Below are 15289 nucleotides of genomic sequence, written 5' to 3'. Positions count from 1 at the left end.
CCTATTTGTTCTTTCAGCCTGGCAGAACGAAGGGGAAGCGAGCCTTAAGAGAAAAGGTCGCTACGGAGACCACATCCTACCCATAGGGAGGTGACATGTGGAGATACTAATATGGACTGACCCAGGGGGCAGTACTACATATGAAATGGGTCTCTGAGGCAGGTCCTACCTTAGAGTAGTGATGGAACAACTGCCAGGAGAGACTGACAGAGTGGGTCTGTCAAGGGAAGACACGGGTTTACCGAGAGGGAAACCTTACCGTGGAAGAACACATATATGGGATTACCCGTAGGGAACCAAGCCATATGGGCACCTAGCCAAGTACAGGGGCTGGCTGGGACTCCAGGCATGCAACACCAGTACTGGGCCTGGCGTCAGACTGCTCCGCCAAGTCTGGAGGATGCTCAACCAGGGTTCGCCAACCGGGGAACTCTACTGGGAGAAGAAAGGCGCTCGCGTACCCGTGTGAGGGGGAATGGCGCAGCAAGCGTGAAACCGAGCCAGACCTTTGCACCAATTACCTGCTACCCAACACACGGGAAGAAACTGGCTCTATACGAAGGTTGCAAAACCTCGCGAAGGTGTTAGGCGTCGCCCAGCCCGCAGCTCGGCAGATGCCTGCCAGAGAGGCGCCGTGCGCCAACGCCCAAGAGGAGGCAACACTCCGAGTGGAGTGGGCTCTCACCCCCAGGGGGCAAGGCTCGCCTTGGCGTACCAATCCCAAGGCAAGCCTTGCCCCCTGGGGGTGAGAGCCCACAATCCAGTGGGCCAACCTCTGCTTGGAGACAGCCTTCCCTTTCTGCTGACCTCCAAAACAGACAAGGAGCTGCTCAGAGTTTCTGAAACTCTGGATGCGGTCCACGTATATGCGTAACGCTCGTACGGGACACAGCAACACCAAGGCTGGATCTGCCTCCTCCGGGGAAGCGGTTGCAGGTTCACCACCTGATCTCGGAAGGGAGTGGTGGGAACATTGGGCACGTATCCAGGCCGGGGTCTCAGGACAACGTGAGAGTAGGCCGGCCTGAACACAAGGCACTCTTCACTTACCGAAAATGCTTGGAGGTCCCCGACCCTCTTGATGGAAGTGAGCACGATCAGGAGCGCTGTCTTAAGAGACAGGAACTTCAGCTTGACTGAATCAAGTGGCTCAAAGGGACCCCTCTGGAGTCCAGCCAGGACAACAGAGAGATCCCAGGAGGGTATCAGGGGTGTCCTAGGAGGATTCAACCTTCTGGCACCCCTCAGGAACCTAACGATCAGGTCATTCCCAGGGACCGGCCGTCCACTGCATCGTGATGTGCTGCGATAGCAGCAACATACACTTTCAAGGTGGAGGGTGACAGCCTACGCTCCAACGTTTCTTGCAGGAAAGAAAGCACGACTCTGACCGAGCAGCTTCGGGGATCTTCTCGGTGAGAAGAACACCAATTCGTGAACAGACTCCACTTCAAAGCATAGGCCTGCCTCGTAGAGGGGGCTCTAGCCTGAGTGATAGTGTCTACCACCGCTTGCGGCAGATCACTTAAGTCTGCCGAGTCCCGTCCAGAAGCCACACATGGAGGTTCCAGAGGTCTGGACGCGGGTGCCATATGGTGCCCAGCCCCTGAGAAAAGAAGCAAACAGGTCCACCTGAGCTTCCCCGAATCGACTCCAGATCAGCTGGACCATCTGGGGATGGAGTCGCCATTCTCCGGGGAAAGTGAGCTGTCGTGAGAGCTCGTCGGCTGCACAATTGAGCTCCCCCGGAATGTGGACGGCACGCAGCGACTTGAGCCGCGTCTGACTCCAGAGGAGGAGATGGCGGGCGAGTTGAGACATGCGACGTGATCGTAGACCGCCCTGTCGGTTGATGTACGAAACAGCCGCAGTGTTGTCCGAGCGGACCAACACGTGCTTGTCCAGCAGCAGTGGCCGAAACTGCCGCAAGGCTAGATGCGCTCTCAGCAACTCCAGGCAGTTGATGTGGACCACCAGAGTGGACATCGCCTTCCCGAGGGACTTCCCGTGACTTTTGTCGCCCGGAGGACGAAGTCAGTCGCCGTGCGCAGCTCCTGCATCAACCTCGGGTCGGTACTACCCTCGTGCATTTGTTTTAACACCTTGGCTTGGTGTACCTGCAGGATAGCCATGGCATGCAGGGCAGAGGCAGCCTGGCCCGCGGCACTGTAAGCTTTGGCAGCGAGAGCCGCCGACAGCTTAAAGGCTTTGGTCGGGAGACGCGGGCACAGAGGCACCGCAACCGCTCTCTCCACCTGGGGAATGTCAACGTACCCCCTGCCAGTCGCGAAAGGCAAGGAAGAAAGGCGCTGGGGCAGAGCGTGGCTGGGATTCACGTCCGGAGCCCAGATACCAATCATCGAGCCTCGAGCACTGGCCTCTTGGCTGTCAACTCAGCCTCAGACTCCGACTGAGCAGCCGCTGCGGCGGGGGGCTGCTCAGCAGAATCTTCTTCTTCCGAAGACGATAGCCCCTCCTCTGATGCAGCTATAGACATCTTATCCTCTTCCGGAGCCCCGAAAGAGACATTGGGTCCGCCGCGGGATGAACCAGCGCCATCTTCCGGGAGCTCAACGGGGCTACACTGAGAGGGGCCGGACTTCCGTGGGGGCTGACCCGATGGAGCAGGGGCGTCCTCAGCAATGGGCAGATGAAGACCTGGCTCCCGGCAGCTTGGTGTTCGAAGAATCACGTCGGGGCAAGATGTGCTTGATGGCCTCCGTCTGCTCAGAGAGCAAAGTCGGTTGCTGTACGCAGTTCCTGCATCAACCCCGAGTCAGGACTACCCTCGTGCAGCTTTTTCAGTGCCTTGGCTTGGTGTACCTGCAGGAGGGCCATGGCGTGCAGGGCGGAGGCGGCCTGGCCCGCAGCGCAGTAAGCCTTGGCAGCCAGGGCTGATGACAGCTTACAGGCTTTGGACGGGAGGCGCGGACAGTTCCTCCAGATGGCGGCGTTTTGCGGGCACAAGTGCACCGCAACCGCACGCTCCACCTGGGGAACGTCAACGTACACCCTGGCCGCCCCACCATCGAGGTTAGTGAGGAGGGAAGAGCTCAAACGTGACCGTGCGGTGTACGGGGCTTTCCACGTTTTGGTGAGCTCTTCATGAACCTCCAGGAAGAAAGGCACTGGGGCAGAGCGTGGCTGGGATTCACGTCCGGAGCCCAGATACCAATCATCGAGCCTCGAGCGCTGGCCTCTTGGCCGTCAACTCAGCCTCATACTCCGACTGAGCAGCCGCCGCAGCGGGAGGCTGCTCAGCAGAATCTTCTTCTTCCGAAGACGATAGCCCCTCCTCTGATGCAGCGATAGACATCTTATCCTCTTCCGGAGCCCCGAAAGAGACACTGGGTCCGCCGCGGGATGAACCAGCGCCATCTTCCGGGAGCTCAACGGGGCTACACTGAGAGGGGCCGGACTTCCGTGGGGGCTAACCCGATGGAGCATTCCTGACTGTGTTTAACCAACCCAGCCGCAGAGTCTTTACGACCTGACGAACTGGGCTTGGTAGAGCCCGTGGGAAGCCTCATTATGAATGAGAGCCGCGACCTTAGTGAAGCCAAGGACATGCGCTAACAATGTGGGCACGAGCCATCCACGAATGCCGTCTCAGCATGCTTATGGCCCAGACACGTGAGACAGCGATCGTGACCGTCGTCAGAGGTAAGGAAACTACCGCACCCAGAAGCACACGGTCGGAAAGACATCTCGAAAGACACTCTCAACAATCATGCGTGCTGTAGGAAATTGCTCTTTTAGTCGGTGTGCCCAGGGGAGGACCACAGCACTTATCTGTGCTCTAACAGGGCGATCTCTCCGCTAAAATGCACGGGGGGGAGGTAGAACTCGACCAGAGTTACACCTGCAGCTTCAACGAATTTCTTCTTTTTCTTCTTCTTGAGAGAAGCAGCGCTCACGAAGCGACCGGCTCTGAAGCAAAAATCTGAATGAGTGGATGCACACCGCCATCTTATATACCCGTATGTACGGGGGAGTGGCTTGGCATGCAAATTCCACTCGCCAATTCTCATTGGCCTTTTTTTCTAAAGCTCAGAGGTGATTGCGGCTCCCGAGTGAGACCCCTAACGTCAGTCTCGACGTTACGTCGAACATGACTGACTGAAAGGGAACAAGCTTTATGCAGTGACATACAGCCAATGAGCATGACACAGATTGAGAAAATCTTCTCTGAGTTGGTGTTTGGAGAGATGTTCCCAAAGCCCACACTGGTCAGACTACTAAAGGTGAAATAGAGTGCAGTGACGTATTTATCCTGAACGGAGGGTCCTGAGTTGGCATCACTGTCGTTGTAATGCTTCCCCAGTTGGTCGGCCAGGTTATCCAGCCAGCCTGTCTTCATGTAAGGCCTCTCCAAATGACCAATGGCATACCAGATACACGCCAACCAATGAGCAATCAGCACGAAGGTGCACATGAGCAAGAAGAGGACTGCAGCTCCATACTCCGAGTATCGATCTAATTTTCTGGCTACCCGGACCAAGCGCAGCAGACGCGCTGTCTTCAGCAGGCCAATGAGAGTGGCCGTCGTCTGCAGATTGGATGATGGGAGGACAAAGAAAGAATAGTATCAGATAAGTTTCAGTCTGATATGGTCAATTTTTAAATGAATATTAAACACTGTATTAGACAAATAATGTGTTTTAAGTCTTAAGTCTTATGTTTTAAGTCTTTTGCAGTATGCAAAACTGCAAATTTCATACATTTGAATACATGCAGATTAGAGCTGTGCGATAATATAGCTTACATTTTGCAACAATACAAGCAATCAAGCAATTGAAATATGCTATATAGTATATACTGTGTATATTGCCATGAGTATACTGTATGTATGCGGATAAAGTTGAACATATTTATATATGATACAAATGAAGAGTTCAGATGCAAAAGCCTCTAAGTGTCATTTGAAATTTTCTTCTAAAATTAGCATTTTTCTCAGGCTCCTATTTTTATATTCAGTTATTTCACTTTAATGACAATGAAAAGAACCTATCTATTACATTAATGTGAAATTACTGAACCTACACATAGGAGTCTGATAAAACTGCTCATTTTAGAAGAAAATTTCAAACGGCACTTAGAGGCTTTTGCAGCTGAACTATTCAAATACAAAATGATGAAGAAGACATTTTAATTTGTCCTTGAAGAGCTCAATTCTTGAAAGCCTGATGATGCCATTATGGTGTGGAAGCTTCTTTTCATCATGGAATAAAAAAAGGGGATAATTGCAGCTTCTCTCACAATTCTGACTTTTTTCTCACAATTCGGTGTTTCTCACAATTAAGACTTTTTTCTTGAAATTCTTATGATATAAATTCGCAGTTCTGAGAAAAAGTCAGAACTGCGATATATAAAATTGCAATTGCGAGAAAAAAGTCAGAATTGTGAGATAAAAAGATACCTTTTCTATTTTTTATTCAGTGGCAGACACAAAAAACAGAATTGTGAGATGTAAACACAGAATTCTGACAAAAAAAGGTCAGAATTCCGAGATATAAACAAAAAATTGCGAGATGTAAATAAAGTCTGAGTTGTAAGAAAAAAAGTCAATTGTGAGATAAAAAGTCACAATTACTAAATTGATCAAATAAAATGTAAAATTGTATTATTTAATTTTTAATTTTTAAACCTTTTATCATGAACATATTTCCATATTATGATGTCATTTTCTTTTTAAATTATTATTATTGCAATAGTTCCTTAGTTTAAAAGGAGTAACAACATAACCATAAATTATATTGCATATTTAGTTGCATTATGTCAACTAAAATATAGAGAGAGAATATACACAGAGATAAAATTAAGACAAATGATAACTATTATTTCTATATATTTCACCAAAATGTGCTAAAATTGCAAGTGACATTCTGGGAAATCTCTGTATCAAGAATAATAATAATTAAATGTTGGCATCATCTATTTAATGTTAAAGTCATATTTTACACAAATGTAGACTAAGCACAAAAATGGCACTTGCTTTTAGAATGATATTTATATAAAAGTACCTGTTTTCTAGATGAATACTACAAAATGCTTAAAAAGATCAACCAAACACATCCCTGGACAGCCTTATGGGTATCACAAATGGAACAAACATTCAATAAAAATTCATTTTAACTGTATAAATTGTGCTAACATTTTTATAGAAGACCATTCTATTAACGTTACTGGAATAATGTCGTAACGTTGAGAGAATCTCAGCAGAACATTCAGTATATTCCCTGTTGTCAGGGATTACTGGCTTTTTAGGTCTAAATATTACTAGTCACATAGTCTAAAGAAGGGTCTGTAGTTCATTATACCTCATCTGATCCAGAACTGAAGATGAGCAGATCAAATGGAATTGCGGCCACCATGTCGATGAGAAACCAGCCTTTGATGTAGTGGATGGCGATGAGCTTGGGATGGGTCACCACCTCATCGTTATGATTCACGTATGTCGTCCTGAAGGTAATAACGATGTCTATGATGAACAGAACGTCCACTATCACTTCTACTACATTTAAAGGGTTACAAGTGTAACCACAGATGTGTCTCTTCTCCTGCTCCAGCTCATTGAGGAGGAAAGCAGCTGAGTACGGAGTGAAGACTGCTGTGTAGAGCACTAGCAGAAGAATCATCCAGTCCCACATGGCTTTGAAAGGACTGTAGTGCAGCATGATCCACTTGCAGACGTCTGGAGCCTGGAGCTTGTACTCGGGCAAAACATCGGCACCTAGAGACAGGACCTGGGCATGGAAAGAGATTATTACAAGATGATTAGCAAGAATTTATAACAAATGGAGATAAGTCAGGCGCTTTTGCTCTAAGCTAAACAAGAAAGAATCAGGTGGGATTTCATGGAGTCTAAGCTGATATGTGTTTTTAAGGGAATATATCAGGTATAGCCACAAGAAAGAAAAAAAAAGTAAGTTAATATGGTTTTTAGGTTGGAAAAAGCAACTTTATCCTTTCCTAACTCTTTCTGTTTAAAGTTATATCTAAAATCCAAACATTGTCGCCAAACAATGCACAGTAAAGGTGTGTCACATTTACTGCGGTTCTGCAACATTTAGGGGCGAATTCCATTCATTTCAATAGGAATCCGTGCAATTGGGAGTTTCACACAAGCACAAAAAAAAGTTCACCACGCAGATTTCGCTCAAGTCAGTCATGCAAAACTGCCACTCTGACCGATAGAAAACTGCTTGGTTTGAAAGTGGCTATTGTGTGAGCAGTGCTTCATAAATCACTACACTACTGACAATGGAAAATGAACTGCTTTCTGCCCGTGAAATTTCTCAAATGTGACCACACCTTAACACTATTGAAACCTAATGCTTAAAGTTACACCATAATGACAGAGAGCAAAAATCTTCCCAACCATGTTTTCAACCAAATACACTTTCGTAAACCTATAATAATGGTTTATATTTTAGAGATGTCTGGACAGATTTTGCAGGAAATTGCATACATACATGCAGAGGAGTATGTCACATAGTGTAGCTTTAGAATGATTAAAAAATTAGATTTGTAAAAAGTTTTACATCTCAAATAATACAGCTTTAACAGAAGAAAATGCTTTTATAAAATTCACAATAAACTTCACACTTCTGCTTTTCAATCCTTAAAGTTGGCATGAAACGAAGGTCGTAGAGGTTATTGTCCAACCCTTGCGCTGGTGGATTAAACTCAACTGACATGCAATAAAATTCCACAAATTAACATTAATTTCATGTGATGTTTTCAATTTTTCAATAACAGATGCGTGTCAATGGGAAAAAGGCAAACTTACTACAATCTATGCATGTGCAGTGACTTTATATTACTATCAGATGAAGCTCCCCAAGCTATGACAGCAGCCTAACCTCAAAAAGGGGTGAAATTGTCAATGAATGTGACCGGTTTATGTTGTTTTTGAAAACAGAGATGAAAATAAGCGATGATTAGGGTAAGGTGCTTAGAGTTTGGATAGACTGGCACATTAAGGTTTCCCGAAACAACCATCAAAACAGCATGTGGTGTGTATGCGTGTATCTTCTGATACTCCAAGTTTTGGACAGATCAGGGCCACAGGGGTTATGGATTTTTGGCATTGCACTGAGGGTTCATGTCTCTGTCCTAACGATCTTTCCACAAGTTTTTGGCCACATTTTTTTTCCATGCGACACCTGCCATGATTATTCCGACATCCACTTTCAAGTGCTCAGTATGATTTTTTTTTACAACTTTTGGATGTGAGAGGACCTGCATTTTTTTAATGACATTACAATAGCTGGAAGTTTTCACACAAAAAAATGTACGGGTCAATTAAACACAAACAAAATTAATAAGCGATGATTAGGGTAAGGTGCTTAGAGTTTGGATAGACTGGCACATTAAGGTTTCCCGAAACAACCATCAAAACAACATGTGGTGTGTATGCGTGTATCTTCTGATACTCCAAGTTTTGGACAGATGTGTACAAAATGTACGGGTCAATTAAACACAAACAAAATTATTTGTGGTTATACTTATATTTTTATACTACTTGTAGTTTCATTATATTCAGCTAAACTATCGCGTGTAATCCAGCCACAAATCTACATCTAAGATGGAAGCCCAATAATATATCTTACCTGCGTGACCTTCTCTGTCACGTTCTGTGTGTGCTCCTTCACTCTTGGAGTAACAAGCTCGATGTTGCAGGCTGCTGTGGAGTGATTGGATGAAGAAAATCGGTTTAAAGCTTTCATCCGCTCAGATCTGGAGGTAGAGTTCCACAAACTGGACTTCAAGTCTTTATGATAGAAGAAAAAAAAATGGATTAGAATTCAGAGCATTGTTTTAATGGATTACATTTTATTAGGTCAGAACAGGAGACAAAATGAGTTCACAGTTGTTTCATTTAAGTATCATATTTGTCTCAAATATTTCTCCAGAAGTAACAATACAGTTAATTGTTATTGCATGGCTCAGATAACATGATCTTGGAACGATTTGATGAGCCATTTTGTGACTTTTGTTCTTAGGCTTTGGTATCTTGGCAATCTAAGCACATTTTGATGAATTATTGCAACCTTCTGAAACTTTATAGGATACACATGAGATTACTGGGGTCTTATTCTTAGGAAAAACATCTGAGAAGCAGGAGACCTGTTTGCTTTCCTTTTAATCCCATTACTGTCTAGGAGAAACAACTGAGATATTAATGAGATATCTTAGTGATTTTTGTTTCCTACAGATATGAAATATCTACACATAACAAATTTCCTCATTCGTGTGAAGATCCAGACTGCTCCTCTTTACCAAAGAAATTCTGTACTGCGTTGCAACCCAAATAGTTGCTGTTTTTCCAGTATAATGTTTTTAACAGTACCTTTTCATCGAATAATAACAGAACAATAACATCATCCACTCATGAAAGCAAATCCTTTAACGCAAATTCCTGATATCCAAAAGATGAAGTAGCTTCCAACATCCAACCAGAAAAATTCACAAAATCACAGACAAAATTCACAAAAAAACGAACAAAAAAAGAATATCGAAGGAATCTTTAACAGTTTCTGTGGTTTGTGACTCCAGGCAAAAATAATTTTTTTTGTAAACATCCTGTCCTGATGTGATTAAAATTCCTTGTGTAGTCTTGTTCTAAATCAGCTCTCCTGATGTTCTGATGCAGATCTTCGCCAAAATGAAAGTTTGTCGCTTTTATTCACCAATTTTTATGTCCACTTATAGCAGATTTTCTATTTGTGGTCATCGTATCAATGCTCTGCAGATTTCTTGCTATACGTTTTCAAAACATACCTAAAATCCCCTGTAAATCCTTTAAAGAAACATTGTCTTGATGTGTGGAAGCTTCTCTTACGTCACTGTTGGGGTCTCCATCCTTGCTTTTGTTCTACATCTGACCTTAACTGAGAGACACTGCACAATACAGTATGTTATATAATAAACTCTCTCTTACCATGCAAGTGCTGCATTCTGTCCGTTCTCGCTGAGTTACTCGCCAGGGCAATATGTTACTGACCTGGCTTTATATGGTACATAATCCAAATGCCCTTCCTGTACAAACACATTGAAATGTCTGATAGGGTCGTCCTCTAATGACTCGACCCAGAACATTGACAAACAAAGTCTCACGTGGACAAAATCCTGTCAGTGTGAACCAGACAGCTGCCGCAGTGGAGGAAACTCTTAAACAAATCAATGACATCACAGTCAAACGAGTTCTTGAACAATTATTTCTTATTGGCGTTTTCGGACTGTTGAATCAACAGAGTGCTTTTGCCCTCAGGACTAACCTCTTACCAGAAAAAAATGAATATGTCAATGGGAAAAGAGTCAGAGGTGGATCAATGTTCACACCACATATAGACTGAACTCGAGGCCTGTACATAGAATTATGATGAATTATCCATAGGTCAATGACTAAAGACAGGAAGTGGGCTTGATCTATCAAACAGGCTTTTATGAGAACTGACTGACCTAAAGCCATGACACTGGCTATGTATCCAAATCAACCATACTAAGCAAAAATGACACATTTGTTTAATTTTTGTTATTGCTGAATAGTGTTGAACTTTCTTCTGCTGCGTCATATTCTTCATGTGATTTGTTTGAGCTGCGCCCTCTACTGTACAGACGTGAATTTACATTTCCTTCAGACTGAGGCGTATTCATTTCACTTTTGTTGTGAAAGAGCTTTTACACTTGTAAAACTTTTTTATATTAAAAACAAACAAGCAAGCCCTGCCCAGATTTTGAAAGTAACTTAAAAGTAACGTAACACATTACTTTCCATAAAAAGTAACTAAATAACAGAATTAGTTACTTTTTAGGGAGTAACGCAATATTGTAATGCATTACTTTTAAAATAAAGCAATAAGCCCAGTGAAGCCATGGTTTACAGTGAATTTATAACAGCAAAAGGGCGTTGTTAGGTATGACGTGAAGCTGAGTTATAGCTATTATAAATTCACTGTAAACCACAGCTTCAAGGAGCTTATTGCTTTTAGAAAACGGTTATTCCATATACGTAGTAAGGTTTCACAAAATAAAACAGAGCAAATAAAGTGTAATGATCTTAATAAAAACAGTATTCTTCCACCAAACAATGTAGCTCCTCAGAATCAGTTGTGGTTCCAACAAAGTGGTTGCCGAGCAACATACAAATGTAAACAAAGGTGTATGTTACTTTGTAAAGTAATTTACAACAGCTTCGAATATGGCTCAGCCAATCAGAATCAAGGACCGGAACTATCTGTTTTATAAGTAACTTTCCCCAACACTGGTTGAGATCTCTTCCTAAACTCTAGAGGAGACACACGTGAGATTACTCTCAGGAGAAACATCACGGAGAGTGTCCATCTGCGAGAAACTATAGAGGTGTTAGACAGATCTCACTCCTGTTTGTCTTCCTGTCAGGTGAGTTCGACACGCTGGCCAACGAGGGTCATGAGGTCACGCGCGACGTAGACGAGATTCTGATTCACAAGAACTACATGGCTGAGACCTACCACAACGACATCGCCCTCATCAAGCTAAGTCTGTATTATTATATACACATGTATTACTATATGAATAGTTATGTCTGATAATGAGGTCTGTTAAATAAGCAGCCCAAACCAAGGCTTTACTTATAACATAAAATCTGATACCTAAATAGATGGGAGTAATTTGTGTTTAAATCCTGCTGGGAAATTCATATTTTTGAGTTGGGAACTCGATGAATTGGACCTTAAAAAAATTGTGACCATATATATATATTTAGATAAGGATCAATATTTGAACTGATTTAAATTTTTCTAACCTTATCAAAACACAAACCTTTAATATGTCAATCACTTCAGTTGAATTATTTCAAATAATATCTACTGAACAACTAGAACAATTATGTCTGACTAATAATGAAACTAACATCAAATACAAAAGTTGCTGAAAAAAGATATAACGGTAAGCGCTCTGCTAGAATTAATTTGAAATAATTGCCTAATAATTCCCCCCCCTACGTTCAATGGTTTAATGCTGATGATAGATGGGGCAACTTTTTTTGAGCAATGTTTCTTGGGCACTTTCCCACTGAGAATGGGTAACAAATTTCTATCTGGATACTTTAGATTGGTCGTGGACCCTGTGTCTCACCTGGTTGCCCGTTGATGGCAACATTAACCAAAGTTGCCCCACAACATCGCTCAAAAAGTTGCCCCGTGTATCATCAGCCTTAGAGTTTTTAAGTTTAGCTCATCAAAAACCAATTCATATTAATTATACATTCTAAAAAATTACATATTCATACATTGTCATTGTTATGTGAGGTAAATCCATAACTAGACAGGCCATATAATTTTATGAAATACATCAAATGTTTAAAAGAGTAAAGGCCCGTTCACACCAAGGACGATAACTATAAAGATAACGATAAAGAAAAATCGTTCTCAATATTAAAGAATAGCAGAGTCCACACCACAGCTATAACGGTAAAGGTACAGAGAAACGATATCAATCAATCAATTCAATTGGTGTGAACTGGGCTTAAAACAGCCTGAGGACATTTTGCCCCCACACTTATCTCAGGCAGTTTTTTTTTGTCTTTTTTAACTTTCGGTGTCACTTTTGCTCTGAGCCGCAATGAATACCTCACCCTGATTCTCACTGTTCAATAAACATTTGCATTGAGCAGCTATGTTTTTTTTTTCAGGACGTGGGAAAAAGTCCTTGCAAGTTGCCTTTCTATCTCTTTTTATCCAGATCTGCATAAAAAAAAGGTGTTTATGATCACAACATTCAGTGCATAATGCTAATCAAAGTGATAAACATCTATGACTAACATATCTTCTTTATTGCCACGATGAAGATATATAATTATTTATTTATTTACCATCACACAAAAAAATCCAAGTGAAGTCCAACAAATTTTGGCCAAGCAGGTCCATTTCTTCCAGTTGCTCTTAAGGCATGTAGATAGTCCATCTATCTGTGTGTTCTTCCATTTGTCAGTTGACTTCTGAACTCTAGGTCTGTGTATGGATGTTATCCTATACCCGGACCACATCAGGACAGTCATTGAGAGCCTCCAGCAGTGAGGATGCGGTCTCTAGCTGAGTCTGAGTCAGGAGAGACGGGGTGTGAGAAACAAACTCCAGACCGGATGAAAGCGTGTGTACCCCTAGACTTTCTAGAGCGCTCCGCACAGCCTTCATGGACGCAATGTCACAGATAAACTGAAAGGGAAAGAAGGGTTAACAATTGAGAGAATTTTATACACAAAGAGATTCTACAAGTAAAATTCTACACAGACCTCAAACGGCTGATGATCATGTACCCCCTCTGTACCCCAGTTTGAGAACCGCTGGCTTAATATAATCACAAAATGTAATTTCATAAAGTTTTCTGAAATCACTGTGATATTACATTTTATGATGCTTTATATCAAATATAAAATCTGATTTGATGGCTGTTAATTATATATACAGTAATGAACTTGTTTTTTTTGCCTGATCAGATTTTTATTTTATTTATCCTTTATTTTACCAGTAATTACTCCAGATATAGATCTCTTCTACCAGGGAGCCCTCACCATAATTATGTATTTCATTAAACCATGTACTCTACATTTCAGGGAATAAATATGCATAATAATTTGTCAAATTCATTGACAATGTTTTTTTGTCACAAAACTACAAAATATGGAATTCCTCTGTTGTGTGAATTAATAAATTTGAGCAAAATCCCCTTCAATTTAAGTTACATGCTTTCAGAGCATGTTTGCCAAGTCAATTCAAATTCATACTCTGAAAACTGAAAGGCATAATTAAATGCTTATATTTAGAATTTTGCATGATCCCACTAAGAAAGAGTGCTCAGACCTGTAGTATGGGTCGCTCCTCCTCATCCTCTATCTCCTGCACATCTTCAGCTCCTGCCTCAATGGCCAGCTCTAGAGCTCTCTCAGAGGAGATCCCATCTCTGGATGCTGCCACAACACCTTTCCTGTCAAAGTTCCGGAGTGATCCTTCACACAGCGCCCCACTGTGGACAAACAGAGAAAAGTGGTACACTGAGTTGTGCTTAAATACTATTACTACATCTTGATTTTGATCTAGTACAAATCAGTACTAACCCATGTTTCATCAAGATACGTTTGATTTCTTGATGGGACAGTGTGTTGTTGTCAGTCAAAACCTCAATGAGCAGCGTGCACCCGCCCGGTCCCGTGGCCTCATAAACATACAGTACTCCTGGCTTTGACTTCTATTATTCATAAAAAAAGAGTGCAATTATTAATAATAATATCTCATCAATACATAATTAACAGGAGGATTTTCCAAGATTTTTTTCAGTGACGGTTTATATTGACTACACCTGTCAAGCTGCAAAAATGACATGAAAATATTTAAGGAATAATAAAAGTCATATGTCTTCAAATGTCTCCTGAAGTCATGATATGAGTGTGTATGTGTTGAAAAGACTGATATGTCAGTCATAATTCACTGATCTCCTTCCCCTCCACTGAGATACAATTTGTATGGACTGCATTTACTATACTTTTATAGTCTTTGTGTCATTTATGGAGCTGACAGACATGATGAACACTGCAAACGATTGTTGTTTGGAAAAAAAAAACATAACGTATGCAGGTGAGTGAATAATGACAGTCTTCAGTGTCACACGATCCCTCAGAAATCATTCTGGTTTATTACCAACATGCTCATTTATTATCAAAGTCGGAAACATTTACGCTGCTTAATATTTTTTGGAGGATTTTTTTTACAGGATTCTTTAATGAAAAAAAAAGTGAAAAAGAACAGCATTTATTCATAATACAAATCTTTTCTAATAATATAAGTCTTTACTAACACTTATATTACACATCCTTGCTAAATAAAAGTATTAATTTCTTTAAAAAAAAAAAAATTATTTAATTTCTTTACTGACCCCAAACTTTTGAAGGGCAGTGCATATTTTACAAAGAGTTTCTATTTTAATAGAAATAAATATTGTTCTTTTTTACTTCAAAGAATCCTGAAAAAAACTAAAGGGGTCATATGATGATTTCAATTTTTCCTTTCTCTTTGGAGTGTTACAAGCTCTTGGTGCATAAAGAAGATCTGTAAAGTTGAAAGACTAAAGTCTCAAATCCAAAGAGATATTCTTTATAAAAGTTAAGAGTCAACCATGCCTACCTAAAACGGCTCGTTCTAACACGCCCCCACATGTCTACGTCACGATGTGGGAAGAGTTGCATAATGCCACCCAAATGTTCACGCAAAGAAAGAAGGCGTAACTTTTATTCTCGCTGTAGTATTGT

The 15289-nt window shown here is 41.9% G+C and overlaps 1 protein-coding gene and 1 pseudogene across 2 annotated transcripts in view; both read right to left on the bottom strand.

Moving 5' to 3' along the window:
• LOC107684759 (potassium voltage-gated channel subfamily H member 2-like) overlaps window positions 1-10047 on the bottom strand; it is a 17915-nt gene extending 7868 nt beyond the window's left edge. For both annotated transcript variants that reach the window (XM_016481116.1, XM_016481117.1), the window contains exons 1-4: window positions 9947-10047; window positions 8616-8776; window positions 6321-6746; window positions 4153-4549 (exon numbers count right to left, since the gene is read on the bottom strand). In XM_016481116.1, the coding sequence (XP_016336602.1) occupies window positions 4153-4549; window positions 6321-6746; window positions 8616-8776; window positions 9947-9962 (1000 nt within the window). In that variant the 5' untranslated portion in view covers window positions 9963-10047. The remainder of the gene's footprint in view (window positions 1-4152; window positions 4550-6320; window positions 6747-8615; window positions 8777-9946) is intronic.
• A 2945-nt stretch (window positions 10048-12992) lies between these two features.
• The window catches only part of LOC107684773 (translational activator of cytochrome c oxidase 1-like), a 10981-nt pseudogene continuing 8684 nt past the window's right edge, over window positions 12993-15289 (bottom strand).

Source organism: Sinocyclocheilus anshuiensis, unplaced genomic scaffold (assembly GCF_001515605.1).
Source record: "Sinocyclocheilus anshuiensis isolate Anshui unplaced genomic scaffold, SAMN03320099.WGS_v1.1 scaffold537, whole genome shotgun sequence".
Taxonomy (NCBI): Eukaryota; Metazoa; Chordata; class Actinopteri; order Cypriniformes; family Cyprinidae; genus Sinocyclocheilus; species Sinocyclocheilus anshuiensis.
Note: the sequence above shows the minus strand (reverse complement) of the source record. Positions and strands in the feature narration are given on the sequence as shown.